The sequence below is a fragment of the Neopsephotus bourkii genome, unplaced genomic scaffold, assembly GCF_033783945.1.
Source record: "Neopsephotus bourkii isolate Nb327-2 ecotype Australia unplaced genomic scaffold, CSIRO-AGI_Nbou_v1 NB_234, whole genome shotgun sequence".
NCBI classification, from domain to species: domain Eukaryota; kingdom Metazoa; phylum Chordata; class Aves; order Psittaciformes; family Psittacidae; genus Neopsephotus; species Neopsephotus bourkii.
Genome location: NW_026900744.1, coordinates 17,823,178 through 17,844,498, shown reverse-complemented (window position 1 = coordinate 17,844,498; position 21,321 = coordinate 17,823,178). Strand labels below are relative to the sequence as shown.

Below are 21,321 nucleotides of genomic sequence, written 5' to 3'. Positions count from 1 at the left end.
CAACCACTTAGTATTGGCTCACCACTATTTTGCTGCATGGAACCAACAAGCTTATCTGAGGTTCCAGTGTAGGCAAAGAACAGGAGGCAAGAAACTCATCTTTTAAGACAAATTTGAAAAAATACAAGGAAGGAGTAATATGGTACTGGTGGCTGCATCAGCAGGAAACTTCACCAAGTGATCCAAAACACTTCCAGCTCTAACTTTGCGGGTCCGCACAAGTTACTCTGTAACTTACAGAAACAAGATGAAGTTGTCCAACAGCAGTGACTTTCTGCAAGCCTCTCGCACTACTGCATGATGCTTGGAGAAAACCTTCAGGACACACCTTCTCCAGTGGACCACTGGAAGCTTTTTATAGAACTACTTCTCCTTGTGTGCACCTCTATCTGCCTATGGTCTGCTCACACACATGCACGTTTCCTTCTTATATCAGCATCACTTGGTTTTAAAACTTTGGATTCAGAAAGTTAAAAGTTTTATTTACACAACGTAAGTCACTGCCTTTAACCACCAGCTGCTAAGAAGATGGTCAAGGTGATGAAGCTCAGGCAATGTTTTCCCTATTTCTACCTCTTTCATGATACATCATTAATTAGAAAATGTTAGTGTCCTCAGACATTGTATGTACAAGGACTGTCCAAAAAGATATCATCAAGGAGCTATCATTATACCAGCTACCAATAGGTACCCACACAAAAAAGCAGGTCTTGACAGTCTATAATTTACCATAAGCCTCATTCAGAGATGCTGAAGTGGCTCCCTGAGGATCAAATGCAGCTGTCAGGCATTGCCCACCAAGACCATGAGGTAAGGGCTGTAGCAGTCCAGAGATAACCATATCTGACATCTGGAGACTTGCTTCCAGGCAGTCAGCCACTGACCACAGAAATGGCTGAGATCCCTACAGCTACAACACAGGCTCTGTGCTGGGAGCAGTCTCCAATTAATGGCAGATGGGTAGACACTGCACTAGACATTTATGGCTTCAAACCTGTTTCCTCTACTGTTTCATGTCTGCTCAAGTCAGGGCTTCTTGAAAGAAGTGTAAGGGGAGGAAAACATATAGTAGCCTAAGTTAGTCTTTAGGGGGCCTATAAGGATGCTGGGAAGGGACTCTTCATTAGGGACTGTAGTGATAGGACAAGGGATAATGGGTGTAAACTTAAACAGGGGAAGTTTAGATTGGATATAAGGAGAAAGTTCTTTACCATGAGGGTGGTGAGGCACTGGAATGGGTTGCGTAAGGAAGCTGTGAATGCTCCATCCCTGGTGGCATTCAAGGCCAGGTTGGACAGAGCCTTGGGTGACATGGTTTAGTGTGAGGTGTCCCTGCCCATGGCAGGGGGGTTGGAACTAGATGATCTTAAGGTCCTTTCCAGCCCTAACTATCCCATGATTCTAAGTTCAGCAGTCACACAAAAACTGGAATAATATAGCTAAGGGCTTAATCTTAAGAGAAGGTGGTTTTCTATCTGGACGGCTTTGAGAGCATGTCAGGCATTGTCAGCAGGTAGAGAGGTCCTAGAGAAAGGTACACATACTGAAGCCATCTTGGCTGGTTAGAGGATGGATGCTCTATGCTAGAGGAGCATAGATCCACAGCTGACAAGCAAAGAGAGCTGGGTGTTGTCAACTGAATTATGAAAAGAATAAGCATGTAACTGTATCTTGGAAAAAAAGAAATCACCTCAGATGACTGAAGTTAGGGATTACTGAGTAGGTAGAAAAATATGAAGGACAGTTGAACAGTTGTGTTTGAGATATGACATATAAGGATATAAGAAGCATCAGGTTTGCAGGGAGAGGTAATGTTTTATCATCTCAGTCAATATAGCTGGAGAAAAATTCAGGGCTTCTGTGCCCAAAAGCATGCTCATTAGGTCTGGCACAGCAAAGATCAACCTAAGCATTCTGTCTCACTGAAGTCTAATTCTGTTAACAAGGGGTTAACACTCACTTGGAAAGCATTTGTACACAGACTGAAAGGGGGAAACAGCAACTAACAGGTGAAAAATGTTTAGGGATTTGCAGCCACTAAGTGGTTCAATTAACACCTTTTAAGTCACACACACCATAAGTCTTTCATTTTTAAGGAATATGATTAAAGGATCCTAATAAGACAAAACCAAGACTGTTCCATCTCTCTTAATTCTCCCCTCATGACCACCCAACCTTTTTTACAAAGTCTGAAATTAGAGTTTTCTCCTTGACATTGCAATACTTGAGCTTCTTCAAAAGTTAAATTATCAGAAGTAGCCTTTGTAGAGCACAATTCAGGGTTTGATCAGGTGGAGGGGAGCACCCTCTCCAGATAAAGAACACTTTTTACCAAGCTGTCCTTTGCATTCTCTGACATCTGTGATGATACAGGCCTGAAAGAAGCTGCCCTGGAGGTGAGACATGTGGCTTACTGGGACCCACAAACTGCTGAGAAGCTACTACTATGCTCTCCTCAAAGGGAAGCACTGATCTTTTTACTTGTCCAACACAGGCCACTTTGAAATGTTGACATTTCAAAGACCTCTACTTTCTTGGGTTCTCTTGAGATGTTATCATGAGTAACAAATTGAGTAACAGACTCAAAAATGCATGGGGGAGCAAGCTGCAGAAGGGAAAAGGGCAAAGGTGCGAAGGACCAAAAGTGAAGCTTACACAGTCCTCAAACAGGTTAAGCATTGAACCCCCAGAATTTAATAAAAATAACCTTATGTAGACAACCTTTAGATGGCCTCCAGCCACATCCAGTGAGAAACTGAAATGTGGAGGCTATGGAATATGACACCAAAAATAGCTATCTAAGGCTAAGATAATGTATAATCCAACACTGGATTAAAAGGAGCTGTATGAGGCCATCCTTTATTTTAAAAACTAGTATTTTTTTTCCCAGTTTTTGCTTCGTTCTTTAATCCAGAAACAGGGCAATAGTTACACTCCAGAGGTTTATCTTTCCTTAAAAGCTGTTATAGCTTTTCTACCTAGGAGACTAGCCTGAAGAAACTTCAGTTGAAAGCTACTCTGACCTCTGAAACACTCCCGAACTTTGGCATCTGATCAGGACACATGGAAATCCCAACCCTGTAGAGATTCATGTGCACCCTTCATTTTATTCAGGGACACAAGTGGGCCAGCTCACTTAGTGTTGTCAGTCACACTGATGTTTATTTCATGAGCGTGTATTTTTACAGCTGAAATGTTTCAAATCCAGGATCAAGCTACCCAGTGTCAACCACCCCTCTGGCAGTGAGAGTTAAATGTGCTAAAGCTTTTAATAAGGACACAAACTGCTGCGGTCTGACCTGCTTCCAAGTGCCAAGTGTTTCAGATCCAGTCTAGTACCATGATTTAACTGATGTCCAGTAGTTCCAGGACTGAAATATTTTTAAGGAAGTGATCTATTACTGCAGTGAACATCCATATAACAATGCTAACCAAATACTTCAGAGACATACAGAATTACGTTATGAATGTTTTTAGGGGAAAAAAAGCGCCTCAAAAACCTAAAATTTTTTTCTAATCAATCTGAAGAAAAACTCTAGTAGGGTTGAGAGACAAATACTTTTAAAGAAAAACTTCATCCTGTTGCAAAGTGAAGCAGGTACTCTGAAAATTGTAATTAATGAAAGTTAAAGGTGTATTTCCTTATAACCTGTTTAGTGTCAAATGTTTTCTGCACTGGAAATACAGACAACCAACACAACTACTTGTGAGGTTTATCAGCATTAAGAGAGTCCATACCTCTCCAAATAGCAAAGACACTATGATGAAAAACACCATATGACAAGTTTTAGCTTAATTTCAACTTAACAGTGAGAACTGACTCCCATTTTGAAAACTGACAGCAATATGCCCATGAACTGCTATCAAGATAGAGCAATCACGCATGTAATTTATTGACACCAAGAAAATGAAAACAAAATGCTAGCAGCCTCCTAAAAAACAGCCTACTGATGCTTTGCTTTTACTGCAGTTGACTAAACAGATGCAGCAGATTTTGGAGCTTTGTGGTAACATCTATCACTGAGGTACAGATGCTGCAAACACAGTGGTGAGCATACAGAATACTAAACACAGATTTCAAAAGCGTGTTTACCTAACCACACTTCCACATCACTTATTGTAAATTAATGAGGCCTCAAGCAAATGTCTTATACCTGAATGCTAGATCTCCTTATTTTTCTCCCCCCCTGCAGCCTATGGCAAAACAACAAAACTGCCTCTCAAATACACCAAAGAAGAGCTGTGGCTCACTACTAGCCCTTCATTCCCTTTTTGTCCTTCCCCATCTCCTCCTGCATAGGGGGAGCCACAGATTGTCTGTCATAGCTAGGGACACAGCAAGTCATAATTAGCTCACAGGGTGCTGTTTATAGCTACTGCACAATGCCAGGATTTGTTTCTTGTATTGAAGCTATGAATCGGTAAATGGGATTTTTATGAGGATTTATGTGTCACCCTGTGTTTTTCCTGGAAGCTTATGCCACTGTCATTCCCGGGGGATGCAATGCACATTTACCAGAAACCCAACACACACTGACTTCCTCCCCATTCTTAAATATAGGGATAAGAAAGCTCAGCACATTATGAAAAAAAGAACACATTTAAGAAGCAGGTGGGTGTAAAAAAGGGGGTTGGAGAGGAAGAAAGACTCAGCTACAGCTGGTACAAGGGCTCTGCTCCAGAAAAGCCTACAATCAATTACTGCTGGCATGTAGCTCAACCTTTCAGCAGGCATCCAGCTGGCACAAGGCAGAGCATGACTGGGCTGGTGCCAGTCCTGTCCCAGGCAAGGGCTTCCCTTTCCGCAGCTGCTCTAGGCCAGCAGACTTGCTCTTGGCCTAGAGTCATCACAAATGCTGTCACCTGTCTGCTTTTATAAGAGCCCATCAGAGCTGCTGCTCCTCCAAAAGTTGAGGCACCAACATAACTGCTAATGATTTATGTTCCAGCATCATCACTCTGAACAAGGTTAACCAGGATCAGTTTAATCAGAAGAGACGTGTCACCAGATCCCATCTGCACACAGACCCACATATTTCTGCTGGGAAGAGAGGTATCACCCATGTGCCACAGCAAAAATATGTCTGATTTTGATATCAGAAAGGCACTAGCATGTGGACTAAGCCTCTGGAAGAAGCTGCACCGCCAACCAAATTAAGATAAACAGCTTTAAGCCAAAGCTTTTTACAAAAAACAGGCTCCACTTGTTTATTTTTTATTATAATACAGTCACATTTTCAGCATACTGCAATATTCTGTAATGAAATTACAGCCTTCATATAACTTCTCCCTCAAGCTACAACACTTCAGAATAGCAAGTTATTATGCTGCTCAACACTGCCAGTGAGCCCCAGCACCAATGACTGGCAGCATAGCTAATGGATATAGCAAGGATGCATCTGACTGACAGCATAACTTGATTTGTCAAAACCCAAGCACTCTCATGACAAGGTTTGTATGATGTGGAGGTGCCAGTGTTTGCAGGGGGAGACGAATATGCATTTCTCCAGAGAAATGAAAGAAACTAGGGCAAGGAAATGAAAGAGGAGGACCCTGTCCACCTCTGCTGAGGTAGACAGTATCAGAGGACAATGCATTTAGCATTGCCATATATATATAATGTATAGATGCATGAAGTTTCTGAGAAAGAGAAGAAATGCTGAATGCAAGCAGTGTCTTGTCTGGTGCACAAAGCTGACAAGAGTAACATCACTGAAGGTGCTAACGCAGCTCTCCTCACCAGCAGCTGCCAAGAGAAGGGAGAACAACTTCCTAATGCCTGGCAGGATCATCAGTGTAGATCCCTGTCAAATTTGAAGTAGCAGGTTTGGAAGTTCTCAGACTGACCAAGAAATACTAAACACATTCCTTTCCCATTGTAATTAAGACAGACGGTATTAACTGACTGCTAGATTGTTCGCTTATTCTGCTCTTCAGAATAATGAAGCTGGATAGTGTGAACTCTGCTATGACACAGGCAAAAATGATGAACATTTCACAAATCCTGCAAAAAAACAAACTCCATAATCAGTATGGCTTATCATACAAATCCCTCTCAGACTGTTTTTATCCATCTTTTTATCAGTCCAAGGGTCAGCTGCATTTACGTCTTTTTCTTCATAAAACAGTGTTACACAATTCACAAAATAATCAGCATGATTGATACAGGAGTAACTGATCTACCTTAAGAAGTGTGTCAGCTACAAAATGAAGTGTGCCTTTTATGCTACAAAGTAAGCTTGCAAACATTAATCTGGTTGCACAACATTTTGTTCTCATGGAAGCTGGACTGTTTCATAAATTTATTACTTACAACTCTGTGGGTGCTTTACTGTTTTTAAAATGCAGAGTAATAAATAAAAACAAATTAGTTCAACACAGATGCTGGATACTTGTGTTATTATACTGAATTGGCTTGACTGCCCATATTATTTACTTTTGAGTTTTAACAGAACTTTTAAACTAGGATTTTTATGTTAAAAGGCAGATTTTTCAACTGATGTTCTGATATGGTGATCTGTATTCCTTTGGTTTAAGTAATCTAGAAAGAAAAAAGTAGGTTGACAGTAATGACAGAGGCACAGAAGCAAAAATCAAGGTCTTTTCCCATAAGCTTGATATTATGAGATCCAGCAGAACAGTACTTTGGGCAGACAAACTCATAGGCAGAAGGTGCAAGCGAGGCACATTTCCTGGCGTCTAGCAGCCTCTCAGTGGAGTGGTAAGGGTCCGGTTGATGAACACAGCATGAAGGACTTGGTGGTTATTACAACGAACTGGGCACAAAAGTTACCCTGAGACAAGAGGCTTTACCTGGAGTATATCCACTGCTCTGCTTTTACACCCTCCTTTTAACTGAGCAGGCATGCAACAGCATTTGCAAGGAACACAAAAGCAGGTAACTACCCTATGTCCCTTTCTCCTTGAGATATACAGGCCTGCTACTACCTTGGGCAAGCCCAGCATATGCCACTAACAGTGTTTATGCCACCCAATCCCACAAAGTTCAAAGCAAGCTCTCCATCGGCTCCTGCTGTCCTCCCTTCCCCTCCCATTCCTACAATGGATAAGAAAAGCAAAACATTTACTGCACATAAACAACTAGGTGGAAAAGGCTCCCTGAGTTCAAATGCAAAGTCAGCGCCTACCTGATTTTGGAATTACAGGTCATTTCATTCTCAGGGTAGTGAATATCCACTGCATCCTGAATGACTGTACCATACTCATAGACTTTAATCTTCTTTGTCACCCCAGCAATGGCAAAGTAGTCACAGTCTCGGTCGAACTCAATACTGAGGAACAAAAGAATAGGTTGAGAACTGTGTAACACAATGCATGTACTTACCAGCACTGTATTTTACCACCTAAACATTTTGGTATAGCAGAGCTGAAAATCACAATGTGCAGCAAATAACTCCATTCAGAACACCTTGATCAGGTCTGGCACACAGGCCAACAGCATAGAGTTCTTGCTCTGAAGCACTATTTCCTAAACTCTTCAAATACACCCACATTTCCATTTACTGAAACAAGACTTTTTGTGGTAGCACACTCCCCCTCCACAGCAGGATCTTTGTTCAGATGCTCTAGAGGTTTGCCAATTCAGCCATACCATCTACATTACACAGTAATCACATGTCAAAGCTGGCAGCCCACCCTGGAAACATACTTAACATTCAGCTGTATGTTCTACGATCAACATCCTATAGGATGACTGCCCATTGTTTTCTGTTACATTGCTGCATCCCTTTGCTCTTATATACAGCAGCTCAGTGAACTCTGAAGTGTTAATGCAGAAGAAATCAGTATTTGTGGGAAAAACCCTTCAAAATTCCCTGAGTAACAATAGAGGGTTGAAACATATCAGCAGTACTGTAAAAACCATGCACGCTATGACTGCCACTCTGGGTTGTTCATGGAAACAGAGGCGCCTTATTTCTTGAACTGCGGGGCAAGTTTGTAATAGACATCAATGAAGTTGAAAGTAAAAGCAGTCACCTTCTAACAAAGTTAAGCTGCAAATGAGAAAAGCCTGAGGTTGTACATGAAATACATCTGAGAGAAAGACAGGTAGCAGGTTATAAACAGCTAATATCATAGCTACCTTTACAGCTCGGAAGGGCTTGAAAGAAATCTATTAGACATCCAGCAGTCAGGAAAATAAACCTGTTTTTCCTAGAAGCTCCTGCCTGTCTGCAGCCCATGTCATTGCATGCAAGGGAGGGTGAATTTGCAGATATCTATCTCCTTCCAGGAGGATCAGCCTCCCCAAGACAAGCTTGCTACTCCCCCAGAAAGGGTTTGGGTGTTCCTATGACCAGAAAGCAGCTCTCCTCAGGACTCTTGGCTAAGCAATCAATCTTTGCAAGGTCTCCTTTCAGATCCTTCCACTCAGTAATTCATTTCAATTTCTGTTCTCCCTATCACAAGGGACCTCCCTACCTCAAGAAGCCAGAGCATTTGTGAACTAGGCAACAAGTTCTGAATGGCAGCAGAGAAAACTTAGTTCACACTATTTTCACATTTATACACCTTGAAAAATCCCAAGATCAGGGGTATTTAAGGTACCTTTCTACAATTAGAAAGCATTACCCCAATTACAAGATGAGAGGGGGCTCTTTAGGCTGCCCCGCAACTACAGCAGCTAGAGTTTTCTACCCCTTAACAAAGCTGAGGTGTCAAAGGCACTGCAATAAGCTAAATTTAAATGCCAGCATAATTTTCAAGTCCTTGTAAAGAAGATATCATCAAGTTATTTTTAAACTATGGAAAGAAAGGACTGTTGATATGCAGTCTGACAGTATAAAATAATTAAATGATACAGCCTGCAACTTGGCCTTTTAACTAAGGCACCTAAACTCCTAAGTAGTAGCAGGATACAGTTCCACTCAGAATCGCTTGCTTTCTAGAGGAGAAATGAGCTAGTTGGGTCAAACCTGAAAAATTACAGGACTCCAACAGGCAAAGAAAAGGAACATGCTCTCAGCTGGGGAATAAAGCAAGCAACCATGAATCTATTTAACCAGGAGAGGAATTAAAAAAGTCATCTAAGCACCCAGACTGCTCCCCTCTGCTCTAGATCTACCCTAGTCTAATCACTTTTCATACAAACATGACCAAAGCACCATTCAGACCTATCTTATCTTAGCTCACCCTATTCTATGGAAGAATTTTGTAATCGAAAGCCTGTACAACAATACAATGGATTTACTTATACCACACTCTTAACTGAACCACTCTCTCTGCTTCTGCTCACTGCCCTGTGGATTCAGGTAAAGCGCAACTAAACTGATCGTAGCGATTAATCTACTTGAATTCAATTTATACCCTTAGCCTTCTGCTGAGGAAAAAAAATAATGTATTACAATGTCTGGTAAAAAGGCAATTTATTAGAACAGAGTAAAACCTCTCTCAGCCACGGTGGGTTTGCTTCTCTAGCTTTAGTGGATTTGTTTCTTTTTTATTTTTAATTTTTAATAGAGACATCCTGTAGACATAACAAATGAGTATTTCGGTATGTCTGCAGAAGTTAACACATCATTAAAAGAATTAATAAAAAGCATCAACCAATGAAATTGACTGTCAGTCCTATGACCTTCAAACAGCATCAAAGACACTGCAGGGAGAAAAACAGATGCAGAAACAAATCACCACCTGTACAGATGTTTGCTGGCTGAGAGAGAGGCAGGCAAACCAAACACAGCAAGCTGAACACATACTTGCACCTTGGCTTCCATCACCTTTGTACAGTCCTGATGCAACAAGTGTTTTAATTTTCTAATCAGTGGAAGATATACAAATTAAAACATTAATGATCTAAGTAGCTAATCCAGGGGATTCTTTACCATATAAAAATATTCTTCATATTTGCAAAGCTCTGCTTCCCCATGGACTGATCAGGATTAGGACAAACAGACAACCTGCATCGCAACATTTATCTTCGTGGGTTCCCCCCCCCCCCCAAGTCTTCTACGTATGTTTAGTATTAAGCAAAGTTTGTTTGTATTTAATGTCTCAACGGTATTACTGTAACCCACTGCTCCAAATCTTTTCTGTCAATATAAGCACTTGCCTACACACAAGCTTATCTATATGCAAATTGACAAGAGAACTTAAGTTTTATTTTGTCAAAAGACACAACAGGGCCAGCTCTTAAGAACAACATTCTGGTTTGCAGGTGATACATTTCTACAGTTGAAGTGAAACAGTCATAAGCACAATGATAATATGCAACAAAGTAACAGGAAATACTTCAGCCTTTCTTGTCAAAAAAGGACATTGAGTTGAGAAACAGCTAGACAACAGCATCCACTTCAGCTGGGGAGAGGCACAGTGCCATCAGTGAACCAAAGCAACGCAAAATGCCCGTGCAATGGCTTCTAATGTCCTGCTACAAAAAGAGCAATGTGTTTTTGTAGTAGTATTTTTAAGTAGATTTAACATGGGACTGACAATGAATGTTTTCAGCATCCCAGAGGGCAGATGCAGTACCAACTGGCTGTATGTACTTACAAACCTACCTCAGTCCTCCTCTGAACTCCATGTATCTGACCAAAGACTAGCTGAATTTTGATAAGGAATCTTTTGGGAACACAGTATATCCTGAATATTTGGAAACAGATTTATAAATGTGCAACACAATTTACTTATAAAAATCAAATTGAAAGGAACTGATTGTTTTGTTCTAGGGAAAACAGAAGAGAGATCTCCTATTCCCAAGTCACTGAGGGTTTTTTTCCCCCCAAGAAATTAATGACCAGTGTTCTATGGAGATACCACTAAGAGCTGCTAGAAAGTAAACACATTCTCAAGGATTCTGGTTCCTCTGCCCATTATCTTTATTCTTGATCTGCGAGATTATAAATCAATTGCTTTATTTTAACCCTAAAACCTAGAGCTACAAGTGCTTTCCAAAGTTAACAAATGGAATTACAAAATAGATTGCTTCTGAAGCATGTCTGGAAGCTTGGCTTGCGTTGAGGGTAGACCAGTGGGGAAAGAGAAAAGAGCAAGTATTTACCAGTTCTGACACTGTATAAAGCCTTGCTACATCTGCATCCTAATGGTGCATGCAGTTGTTCTCTATCCCAGGAGGACACACCAGAGTTAGAGAATACATACAGATGGGCAACTAAATTGATTGAAGTAATGAAGCAGCTGCCTTACCGTAAGGGTTATGAACAAGATGACACTTGCTGGTGTTCAGCAAGTCACTTCACACTAGAACTAGGAGGCACTCATCACAAGATTCATTTGGGACAGGCAAGAGTTTCCCCACCCTCAGTTACACTTTAAAAACCACAGACACTCCAAGTACTTAATCCTGCAAAATGCAATGGTGGCAGAGTGAATATGAGAACCATAATCCATGAACAACTGATCCATACCAGACACTGACAAAAATAAATGTGGATATACCCTTTAGTACCCCCAATGAAATGACTGTGGATCATTTGATTGGGATCTCAATAAGACAACTCCACAAGCAGTGACTAGGCTGGCATGCTCTGTGGTCTTCTGTAGGGACAGCATAGGGCCAGGTGCCCTCCAAACCAACCCCTTAGGCACCTTACACTGTACTTGACATTGCAGCTTGAAGCACCCTAAGGGTTAGACTGGAGGGGCACCTAGCCCAGCAAGCTTCTGTGAAAAACGGGCACATGCTGTATCTGTTCTTCCAAATCAGGATAAGGGGGTGGTTGCAATTAACTGCATTTGCCTTTAGCTAACTGCACCACTAATTACAATTAAAGGTCTGCAACCAACTACTCCTCTACCCTTTCCATACACACTCTACAATTGCTACTATAATCACAAATGCCTCAACCCTGACTTGGTAATGACATCTGTGACTGTAGGAGTAGATGACTCAAGTCCCTCTTAAGAGTCCCTTAAGGGACTAAACATATATGTATTTTCCTCCCTGACATACCAAAGCCTTTCAATCCTACTTCTACCTAATATGGTGCTGTTTCTGCTTCTCTAACCCTGACCCCTGTCTTGCTGTGGCCCCATATTTAATTGCAACATGGGTATGTTGTTCACAGTTTTGGGGGACTTAATTGGTGAGAGAAAGGAGAGACAAGAATGGCAGCTTTTGCTGATCACATACATTTCCTTAAAGTCTTTCTCACTTTGTTCTGCAACTCCCTGCTCCCTGAAGTATGTCCTGTCACTTCTAAGAACCCCAAATCTCATGACTTATAGCCATTTCCAATGCCCATCTTGGGGCACTTAAACATTAGAAATTTAGGTTACAATCTGACACCATGGCCATCACTGCAGACTGTTCAGCACCTGGGGTCAGTACAGAAAGTGGTATTAATACCACATCTGAGAGACTGTTTTTACAGCAGACTGGTATTTTAAGGCAAAGTAATTAGTGTCACTAAGCAACCACTAGCATACTAATTTGTAGTTTTTAAAAACAAAGCTATACTCAAGCATAGGAAGCTGCTATTACAGCACTCAGATTTTGTGCTCTATCAGCCCGAAGTCTAGAAGTTGCTACATACAGTAGCGAAGGCTACAGAGAAAAATCATGAAGTTTCAGAAAAAGTTTGGGGTCTTTTTTGGTTTTTTTGTTGTTGGGGTTTGTTTTTTTGTTTTGTTGTTCTGGTTTTTTTTTGTTTTGTTTTTAATAAAGTAACAGTTGCATTAGTTACTCTTCATGCCAGAGCACCACCTAAATGAAAGTCACTGCTGCCGTTTCAAAGTCCTTAACCTGTGCCACAGGGACAAGGATAGATCGGCACTGGTTGAATCTACTACTCAATTCAAACCCCGGTGCTGTAAGATGTTTTCCAAAATATAAACTGAGCCAGCATACCATAAGCCCATGCGGGTTATGGCAATCTCTACTCAAAAAGGACCACTTAAAGAAAAACCCTTCAATTCTCTAGACTGCTATATGTATAAATTGAAACGTATAAACAAAACTCCCCATAAGTACATTCTACCAGAGAGTGAACACCTTCATCTCTAACAATCATATTAATCTGGGTTTGATGAGACCCCCAGATTACCAGAAAAATTGCCAGATTTGTCCTCTAATCAAGGTAAAGTTACTTTGGCTACTATAATTATGACCTCTCAATATATCAGATTCAAATCTAATGGAAGTCTAATGAGAACTGTGAGACAGAGGACCCCAAGCTATTTCACTTTGATCCCATTCCTTGGAGTTGTTTTGGATATTCCAGCTCCAGGCTCAGCAGCACCAGCTGCTGTTGAATGCACCACAGGTTCCCTCCCCTGCTACCACACCTCTTCCAGGCTTCAAACTTTTGATGTGAATATGCTCTCCCTAAGCAAACCTTTATTTGAAGCATAAAGATAAGACACTAGAAAGCTCTACATGTTGATTATCTTCAACCCTTTCACAGCTGGGACACAGGCAGGAAGAGCACTGTACCAGTTCACTAAAGCCTGCACTGCACAGAGGACAGTCCTTAGCTCTGGGCTGCTTCGGAAAAACATTGCACCAGTCACACTGCAGTCACACTTTCAACAGTCTTCTTGCAGCCCCAGTATCCTGGAGTTCTATTTTGTTCTGTTTGAAGAAAGGCATAAAAAAGGTACCATGTTGACAAAGTAATGTCATTAGACCTAGTTCTAGGTGTACTTCATGCTTACAAAAAACCTTTTAAGTGTAATGAAATGCCATCAGTTCCAAAAGACCGCTTAGCAGTATTCCTGTTCCATAAAGAGCTTGTTCAAAGAATAATATTAAATCTGAATGTAGGAGGTTTGGTGGGCTTAGATCCATCTCACAGCTCTGAAATCAAACCCAACAGAGCTACTTTCATGCTTTGTCATTGCTAGATAAAACAGTCAGTCTTTTTTTAAACCCAGTGAGAGAATATACTATGAGATTAATTGCGCTACCTGCAATAGCTCAACTTCCACAGCCAGGATGCTGCAGGATGCTGTCTACTTTGAGGGAAACAAGTTAAAGTGACCCTGAACCTAATCTTCTCTAAATACAACCCAAAATCTCCTAGGAAGCCATAGCAGACTTCTAGCTTTATCTGTAAGACTATAACTAGAGATATCCAGTTCTACTGTATAAGGTTTTTTAAATACATGTATTCAGGGGAACCTGGTTTAATTAGCACTAATGATGAGAAAACCTATAGGGAACTACTGAATTTTGCAAGCAACTGAACATAAAGCGTATTGATAAAAAGCCACTTTACTGCTAGGCAATGCTCTTCTGCATGTTGAAAAGATGATGGCAATCCCAGGGTTTATATGCCAGATACACAAAAGTACAATGAGCCAAAGCTGCTGCAAACAACTACCACGCAAGTTAATGAGGATTAGATTCAGTTTTTCCACAAACACCATTTAAAAGAAGCTAGAGTAGGGAAACCTTAACTAAAAATGCCAGCAGTTAAATGCAGAATGTTTCTTATGACAGTATTTAAAATTCGAGCCAATTTATCAGCCTGCCCTCTACAATATTTTGGGTAACCTATCTACATTTTTAAACCAGGATCTGCCATTTTGTCCAGCTGGGCTGATACACAGTAGGTTACAACAGCTCTGACAGTAGCAGGAGCATCACCTCAACATTACAAAATGCTACAGTGGAAAATGTTTTCAGTCTCAAAACATACCCAGCTGCCTTCTTTCTGCATTTAAGCTTAGGAAACATTGCCAGGAAGAAACACAGCAGCCTCTGCCCAAGCTGTATAGGGACCAAATACTGCTCCACGCTGAGTTGCAAGGTTGTCTGCACAGAGGTACCATCTTATCAGGATTATGCCAGTAAATAGGCAGGAACTCAGTTGTGATAGATACTGAACTGCCTTCTAAATATAAGGCCATTCAAAAGCTTGCAAGCTTGTTTTCAAGCCTCCGCATTTATTACTATAACAACAAGGATTTGTTTCTTCAAAATTGAGCACAGAAGCTGCTGACAGAGCCACAGAGAGAAGGGAACAAGTACACCTGAAAGAGCTCAGCACATGAGATCTCCATCAATACTGGGGCTGTAAACAACACAGTCCATTCACAGGCTCCAATTCATGATTCCATGATTCTGACATGATTTAGCTGTAGCAGCTGAAGACATTTGTCTCCAGATGACCACGTTGCCAGAGGTCCCATTTCTCAGAACAAACCACCACCCAGCACAGTGTCCCAGCACACAGCCTGCGGCCTTATTAATCCAAGCCTCCAAATTTGCCAGACACTGCCATTGGCTCTTCTGGCAGACACCCCATAGCAGAGCACTGGGAGTGACAGTAACCTCTTCAGACAATCCAAAAGACACCCACAAATCAGTGCAACTTTCATAAATACTGTCTGTGTGCCTGTGCCACAGATGAGGTGTCTTGAGGAGCAAATAGGTTGGGGCAACTACCTCTGACAGTCCTGCTGCCTGGCAACGACAGAATGAGATTAAACACCATTTAACACATTTTTCATCCAACTGCCAAATGTGTTTCAGGATATCGTTTTGATGGCATTTTGAATCTTTCCTGGTCAATATTCCATATTCTACCCCTAAACTACTCTTTAGAAAAAATAAAGGTACTTATGAATACTCTTAATTTCACACAGTCTCACACAGAAAAACTTGATCCGATTTCCACTTTCATTTCCACAAATGTATATACATACTTGTATATAATCCTGTAAGAAAATGTCACTTCATAACTTACTCTACAAAACACCTATGCAGCATATAAATCCCAAACACCTTGGAGTCTGTACTTAGTAATACAGACAATATTAATAACCATTAGCTCTAGATATCAAGGAAGGAAAAAAACCCAAAAATATCCAAAGCCATGGTAGTGCTTTGCGGATAATGACCTCCTAGCAAATTCAGGCATTTCCAACAAACATGGCTAAAGAGTTGAAATAACACTGTAATAACCTACAGACATTCATGTTCTATCAACACCAGGTTTGCTTCTTCAAGCAGACATAGGAATTCACTGTATCAACACTCAACATTGAAAGAAAGCTACAAAACTGGGGGTGGGGCAGAAGAGGTAGGGAGGAGTTAAGGGAAATCTGTCTTAACCTTTTACCAACACTGTCAGCATGGAAGCTCTGCATGTACAATGCTGTGAAACCACAGCCTTCATGTCTTGCAAGTCCAATTCCTGAGGCCAAGACACAGCACTATTACCTGATGATAACCACTGTTATATGAGCATCAGCAGGGCAGCTACCTGGAGCCTCACAGAAAATATTTTTGTCCTGATTAGTCAAGGAGTGGTTGCAATGATGCATCCTACCCTAAATATTAATCTCAGAGAACACTGCTAACACTACAGCATTCATTTTAAAGTCCTGCACTTTCACAAAGCTTCTCTTGGTTTTATTAATAAACTCCTAGTTAATACAATCTTGTTTGAATTGTAAGTGGGGGATCTTCAAGTTCATTAGAAGTGAATTTCACTTTGTACTGTATGTGGCAAAGCCACGTAAGGACACTGCTTCTCCTTAAAACCTAAGGCCAGATGAAGACGCTTGGCAGAAAGTAGAGAACAGAACCTCAAGTTTCTAACAAGCTGATCATGTAACTATTTCAAGGGTACAGTTCCCAAGAATTGGAGGTCTCTAGTCCAATACCCTGCTCAGAGAGGGGGCAGCTCTTTGGTCAGATCACGTTGCTCAGGGCTTTCTCCAGCCAATTCTTGAATACCCCTGAGGATGAAGAAGTTTGCACAACCTCTTTGGGAAGCTCCACTAGCTAGGTTCAGCTAGTGACCACTACATGACATTTGCCAAGAAATGGAATCTGCTTATATAAACTGTACAAAGTTTCCTCAACATATTAAAAAACCCAGAAAAAAATTTGTTTAATACATTTAGGTTAAAAGCTGATTCCCAAATTCATCAAAACACCATTCAATACTTTTAACAGACCATTGATAACAACGTACGAAGTTTAAATCAAAATAATAAAAAAATCCAATCAAAAACAAACCCCCACATATCTGCAAATTGAGACAGGTTTGAAGTCTTAAGAGAAAAAGAGCTTCCGACTGCCATATAGTCTCAAGTTGCTAGGAAAATAACCAAAATTAAAAACCAGCATTCCACTGGTGGCCATGCAAGTTCCATTCATTAACTTACCAATTTCAAGCTATTTAAGTTTGACCCCTGAAAGTGAAAGCTTATACTGACGGAAGAACACACACCTCTCTCTTTAGTCTTGCTGCACTCACCAGGCCTACTTTTCAGGTGAAGGCTAGAGATACGAGCAGATACGCTCTTGTGTGGTTTCAGAGCTTCTTTTAGTACTAGCAGCCCATCTGAAGGCTATGTTACAGAGTTTAGATTGTCTCTGAAATGACTTCTTTATGACCCTTCTGCTGGGTACCAGTCACATTCAGCTTCTGCTCAAGGGGATCTAGACCACAATTATGTACTAGGAAATGTATGGTTTCTGCACTACAGAGAAAAAGAAGAGAAAGTAAGGGAAAGGCTCTGTACTTTGCTGTCACTAAACAAAACCTTACTTCAGCCCCAACCCACTTCTGGTCTATGGATCAAACATTAGATGAAATAAGGCAAGAACCACATGAGAAGCACAAACTTCAAGTAGGTTCAGGGTATTATATTTCAAGCTTCCTCAGCTACTCTGCAGTTCAAGTCTCTTTATCCAACCATTCTCTTTTCCTTCCAGTTGTAGGAACAGTCTAAATAAGGCAGATCCATCCACAGTTTTGAGCTGCCACTTGTAAATAGGAGTCCATTTACAGAATGATTCATTTAATAGGCTATATGAAAAATTCAGCCTTTCTCATCTCTCATCTTCAAGGAACCGCGTGAAACATAATCCTACAAAGGATAAACCCACTTACATTACTTTCATTTCTCTTTACCACCAAGATAGAAGCACTGCTGGTCACAAACGTAATAAGATGGCTCATCTAAACCTAGCTAGCCCAGGGCATTAAAAATAAGACAGAACATCTCAATAAATACATGGAAAACATACTCCTAATGGATAGTTTTTCTTTTAAGCTCACCTTTGAAGAAAGGGTTTTAGGTCATGTTACTGAAAGGTCAACACAAAAACACAGCCTTGAGACTGACAATTGTACTGTTTGAATGTTAAGAGAAACCTCTACATATCTTGTTCATTACTTAGAGGCAATGGAGTAACAAGCAAGCAATAGGGGAGGGGAGATATAATGGACCCCTCAAAAGGTATGATCTAATTTTTGAGCTCTGTCTCAAGATTCAACAGATGATTTGAGTAAGGTTTCAACAGTCAAACCCCAAGTTGTTTCTTTCCCTCTCTGTAATCACTACACTTCTAAATAGCCATTCTTTTGGATAGTTAGCTACCTAAAACGCTTCAGATGTCATTTTGAGACCTTTCAGAGAAATGGTAAACTAGCTTAAAAGAATCTGAAGTCCTAGCAGATGACAAAACACCACACCAACTGCCTTCAAGCAACAGGGCAAACAAACTGAGACAGATGTATCCGTTTCCACAAGACCTGGGAACCACTCAGGAGAACCAGCTTTCCTATAACCAGGTTTCAGACAGACATCTTCCTGCAGCCTGTTTCTTGGATTTTTCTGTTCTTTTAAGATGAGAGACTGACACATTATTCTCCAAAGGCCTCTGACAGTGCAAAAGCAATTTTCTACATAAATCATTGTAATGCTAACACTGCAGTTTACAGACTCATCTTTAAAAGAAAGCCTTTACATTTACTACCACAGCAAGCAGAGAGAAGTTAAGCTCTGACAACTGCTCTGTGGGGGGGATAATATATGGAAAATTTATTCCTTGGCCAATTCTGAAAAAAAAAAGAAAAAAAGAAAAAAGAAGAAAAAAAAAAAACCCAACCCAAACCTTAATATACTTGTGAAAACCATGTAAATACTTTGTACTTAAGAGAACTGAGTGTATAACTCCCAACATTTAGTATACTGAGTCACATGTACATTCATATTGCAGATGTGCTGAAAGTCCCCCAGTGTTAAAGCAAAACCGAGCAATCTGCAATTTCCAAAGCCTTGAACATGTTTTCACTGAGCATTCTTTTCTGCTCATCTTTTTCTCAAAGCAAATCTGGGAAGAAATAAAGTACTGAGGGGTCCAAGTTCTGCTTGTGAGCACATTTCTAAGCAAGGCAGGGAAGACATCCCTCACTGGGCTTACGACCACGCTGCTTGCACCTTTCCGTGTACGCCCGTAAATCCGCAATGGAAATCGCACAGCTTTCGGCTCCGGCCCCGCATGGGTCCCCGATCCCCGCCCACAGCCCTCCACTGCCGGCACGGCAGCCGACGGCTGCCATCGCGCGGACGCTGTAAAGCCGCCGGAACGCCGCCAGCCCAGCAAAAAGAGCCCCTGCCAGGCTGGGGAAACCGGGAACTGGGGAGCAGGGCATGGGCTTATCCTCCCTTCCTCCCAAAGGGCAACTGCAGAGTTCCCAAGTATTCCATTAGAGTTTTTATAGTAACACAGCATGCATAGTATTGTTTGTGCACTTTTATTACCCCTCAGGTCCAGACATTCATAAATATGCTTGTGGCAAGGCTGCTGCTCAGTTTCAGGTTTTCTCTGGCCCGCTTATATATAGTCTTTAATTACACTCCATCCTGTTACCATAAACCCAGTTTTATTTCTCTTCTAAATAAACTTCAGGGTTTTGAAGATAAGGAACGGTAGATCTTTTGGAGTCCACTGTGTAAGCTCCATGTAGGGTAAAAGGAATGCAAACCAAATAGTCTTGTATTCAGTCCATTTGTAACAGCAGGGTTGTTTTGCTTTGTTTTGGTATTTTCTGATTTTTGGTGTGGTTTATTTTGGTTGTTTTATTTTTTTTGTGGGGTTTTTGTTTGTTTGGAGTTTTTGTTGTTTTTGTTTTGGTTTCTCAACAAAAATAAGTACAATGAAATCTAACTTTCTGCCAATTCTACTTTTATTCCTAGGTATACTGAAAAAAAAAACCCTTTAAAATACTTTCCAAAAGTATTCCTTACTTAACTTTACATTTGCTTTGCATTTAAATGGAGTTTGTCTCAATAGCAACAGCTAAACAGCAAGACTTTTTGTCATTTCACCAGCATTTCCTACAGCATGTCTAGGAACACCTTTAGAAATCAGTGCAGTGGACCAAGTAATCAACAAAACTTTTCACAGCCTTTAAAAAATGAAAATAAAGCTTTTAATTAATTAATTTTAATTAATTAATTAATTTTAATTTTAATTAATTTGACCCACCCATGGGTACTTAAAGCTGCTCTTCTATTATCTTAAGATGCCATCACCAAGACACATACCTCATTTAGTTTCACAGAATTTCCTTCTGAACTTAAACCTATTAATTTGGATAAGTGGTGAACAGAGAAGTATGCTAGCCAACACAATGCACGTAACTCTTGATTAACAAATTCAGACTTCAAGGGAACTGTTTGGATAGCCAGAAGCTAACAGGAGCAGCAGCACATTCAGCGCCCTGCTTTACCCAATCATGAAGGACATGCTCAGATGTGAACAGCCTTATTCAGCCCACATATTAAAACCCTTAAAAATTTCTTAAATGCTTTGATAAATGAAAAGCATGAGCAGGGGAGAACATCTAGCAGGAAGCAGGATTATTTCAGTTAAATGCATTTAACTACAGATTCTGGCACTGCCTTGGATGGAGGCCCCACTATCTTCACTTTAAGAACAGTAACACACTTCTCAAACATACATTTCACCCAAGAACTATAATGCCTTCAAAACAGGAGTGAGAGATTTACTGCCCTTCCAGCATTTTCTAACCAAATATCAAAAAAACTGCTGCTTTTGCAGAATGTCAAGGAGAAGAAAGGGCAAAGGAGCAAAATTCAACCCATGCTGAAGTTGGTAGCTGAGGAAGTTTGTCTATGTTGCAGTGAGATTCCCATCTGCATTTTACTGCAGCTAGTGTGAACCCAATCAGAGCAGGTTAAATATACGTCAGATCAGTGATTATTGTGTTCTGACCTCTGTGGCTAAGTCAGACATTATACATTCCTGCTACGTATTGCAGTAGTTAGGCAATCAATGTGGTTTTAAAAGTATGTATTCTGTGCTACACATGCCTCAATTTCTTCACACAGAGCAGATTTCTCACAGTATGTCAACAAATAGTCAAGCTGTTCTGTCACTGTCTGAATGGTCCCTTCGTAAAGCATTAGATCAAGATTCTAATCCCAAGTTCAATTCATTGTGTCACTGTAATGTTTCTTGAAAGACATGAAGCATGGCCACTTTGGATCTCCTGCTCCCCTTGGATATACATACAAGATAGAGATACTACTTTTCTCCATCAGAAGGTTGCTACGAATACATTTAAATTT

At 40.7% G+C, this 21,321-nt stretch overlaps 1 protein-coding gene across 2 annotated transcripts in view; it reads right to left on the bottom strand.

Annotated features, from left to right (window-relative positions):
- Nucleotides 1-21,321, bottom strand: part of COP1 (COP1 E3 ubiquitin ligase) — a 133,105-nt gene that overhangs the window by 70,032 nt on the left and 41,752 nt on the right. For both annotated transcript variants that reach the window (XM_061345660.1, XM_061345661.1), the window contains exon 12: nt 7,149-7,292. In XM_061345660.1, the coding sequence (XP_061201644.1) occupies nt 7,149-7,292 (144 nt within the window). The remainder of the gene's footprint in view (nt 1-7,148; nt 7,293-21,321) is intronic.